Genomic DNA, 2,318 nt, shown 5'->3' on the forward strand with positions numbered 1-2,318 from the left:
AACCCTTCATTAGACCCTTACTGACATTAAATCAGAATTATGGAAAAGTATGTCATGCTCCTATAATGTGGTAAAACATTGTGTGCTTGTTTTTATACTTGTCCTACATAAAGACCAAAAAGGCTAAATATGTAAACCTCATACATAACCTCACATCTGTGGTGTATGTATAGTTTCTAGATAAGCATATCATAGTGCTAATAGCTGGAAATGATACTCAAATTAACTCTCAAACAACATGCAGCCTTTATCTGTGCAGTGCAATAAAAAAAAAAATGCTGCAGTTGTCTGTAAGGACGACTATTAATGCATGACGCAAAATATCAATCGGTATATGCTTTTGTTTGTGAAGAAAGAGGATTTCCATGATGCAAATCTTTCATGACTCCTCCTTATTTATGGATGTGCACATACACAGGCTAATTATGCTGCATATTTAGTGCACAGTTAAGAGCAAACATTAAACATCATGACTGGGTGGATACTGTTGCTGCTCTTTTCTGCAACACCAAGTATGTTATCAGGAAATTCTACAACGCTGCTATTAATTTTCATACTTAACATGGTTTTGAACTCATATGCTTCTTTCTCCAGGTGTCTACAGTATTGAACTCACTCAGCCAGATTCTAAAGAACTAAAGCCTGGCCAACCTTTGAGTCTCTCCTGTAAAGTCTCAGGCTATTCACTGTCTAGCTGTAGCTACTGCACAAACTGGATACGACAAGCTTCTGGAGGACTGGAGCGGATTAGAAGAGTTTGCTGCAATGGAGACACATACTAAAAAACACACGCTCCGTGTCCTGTCTTAGTCTTAGTTATACCATGAAATCAGATGTTATGCTGAAATATGCAGTGCAGCTGAAGTTACATTTACATTTACATTTTTCAGTGTCCACAGCTCAAAAAAGAACTTCAGGGAGCATATCACATATCACTGAATATTGTGAATGTATTGTTAAATATAAACTATATTATACATACCCCCACCCATTTTTTTTTTTTTTTTACTTATTAATAATAATATTTTAAAATCTTTATAGGCAATTTTCTAAAAATTAATTTACTTTAATAATAATTTAATTATAATTAGCCTATATCATTAGAAAACAGACTCTCTATTTTCATTAAGAGTTAAAAAAATCCCTATGTTTCAGGGTCACAACATAAAAGTTCTTTATTGGCATCAGTGGTTCCATGAAGAACCTATAACATCCACGGAACCTTACCACTCCACAAAAGGCTCTTTATTAGTAAGAATAAGGTTCTTTAGATAAAATGTTCACTGAAATGTTCTTTGGAGAACAAAAAATGGTTCTTCTATGGCATTACTGTGAAAACCCAGTTTAAAACCCAGTTTTGCAACCTTTATTTTTTAAGAGTGAGCCATTTAAAATATTCCTAGCCTATTGAATTTTGTTTATTAATTATGGGTTTGACATAATTAAACTAAAGGCAAAACAAAAACTAATGCATGTGATTATATAGATTTGTTGTTTCATATTTAACCAGTGGGTATGAACCATTTTATCTGATCACAAGAGGGATGGTCGAACTGCTTCTTCAATCTGTTCTAAAAACTACAACATGTTCTCTGCAGTTTTAGTCTTGCTTAGTCTAGGTTTTTCGGAACATACATTATTAACATACAATTTTCTTGCCGATTTATGACACTTGTTAATAATCACTGATCTGAATGCCCTTTTGTATTTCTTTTATTTTTTCCAACAGGTATTACAGAACATAGCTCTGTATGATTATGTAAATCTCCTGTTGCATATTTAAACAGCAGGCATGAGTCAATTTATATATTCATCTGATCACTAGAGGGAGTGAAGAATCGCTTCAGTTCATTCAAACTGTGCTGTGAAACAAACCATGATCTCTTCATCTTTAGTGCTGCTTCTGGCAGTGATATCCTGTAAGTTTAGTCTGCTTTCTGTGTGATACATCATTTTGTTGCTAAAAAGCTCGTTAATTGTTTCATGCTCTCTTATGAACTGGTATTATTTGATTTGATACAGGTATTGATTCATATGAACTCACTCAGCCTGAGTCTCTGACTGTCCGTCCTGATGCCACTCTCACTATCAACTGTAAAGTCTCCTATTCAGTTACTGACTATAGTACAGCCTGGATTCGTCAGCCTGCAGGAAAAGCTCTGGAGTGGATTGGAGTCATCTGGCATAGTGGAAGCTTATACTACAAGGATTCCCTGAAAAGCAAGTTCAGTATCAGCAGAGACACTTCCAGTAACACAATAACACTGCAAGGAAAGAATATGCAAGCTGAAGACACAGCTGTGTATTATTGTGCCAGA

General features: G+C 35.0%; 1 protein-coding gene and 1 gene segment (V, D, J or C); both read left to right on the plus strand.

The window, feature by feature from the left end:
- LOC107710247 (Ig heavy chain V-I region HG3-like) overlaps positions 1-782 on the plus strand; it is a 4,432-nt gene extending 3,650 nt beyond the window's left edge. Inside the window, 1 exon segment of the V gene segment in view lies at positions 595-782. Within this exon segment, the coding sequence occupies positions 595-782 (188 nt within the window).
- A 1,032-nt stretch (positions 783-1,814) lies between these two features.
- LOC107710248 (uncharacterized) overlaps positions 1,815-2,318 on the plus strand; it is a 4,772-nt gene continuing 4,268 nt past the window's right edge. The window contains exons 1-2 of the mRNA XM_016514982.1: positions 1,815-1,919; positions 2,023-2,312. Of these exons, the coding sequence (XP_016370468.1) occupies positions 1,877-1,919; positions 2,023-2,312 (333 nt within the window). The 5' untranslated portion in view covers positions 1,815-1,876. The remainder of the gene's footprint in view (positions 1,920-2,022; positions 2,313-2,318) is intronic.

Source organism: Sinocyclocheilus rhinocerous, unplaced genomic scaffold (assembly GCF_001515625.1).
Source record: "Sinocyclocheilus rhinocerous isolate Xijiao unplaced genomic scaffold, SAMN03320098_v1.1 scaffold17201, whole genome shotgun sequence".
In the NCBI taxonomy this organism is placed as follows: domain Eukaryota; kingdom Metazoa; phylum Chordata; class Actinopteri; order Cypriniformes; family Cyprinidae; genus Sinocyclocheilus; species Sinocyclocheilus rhinocerous.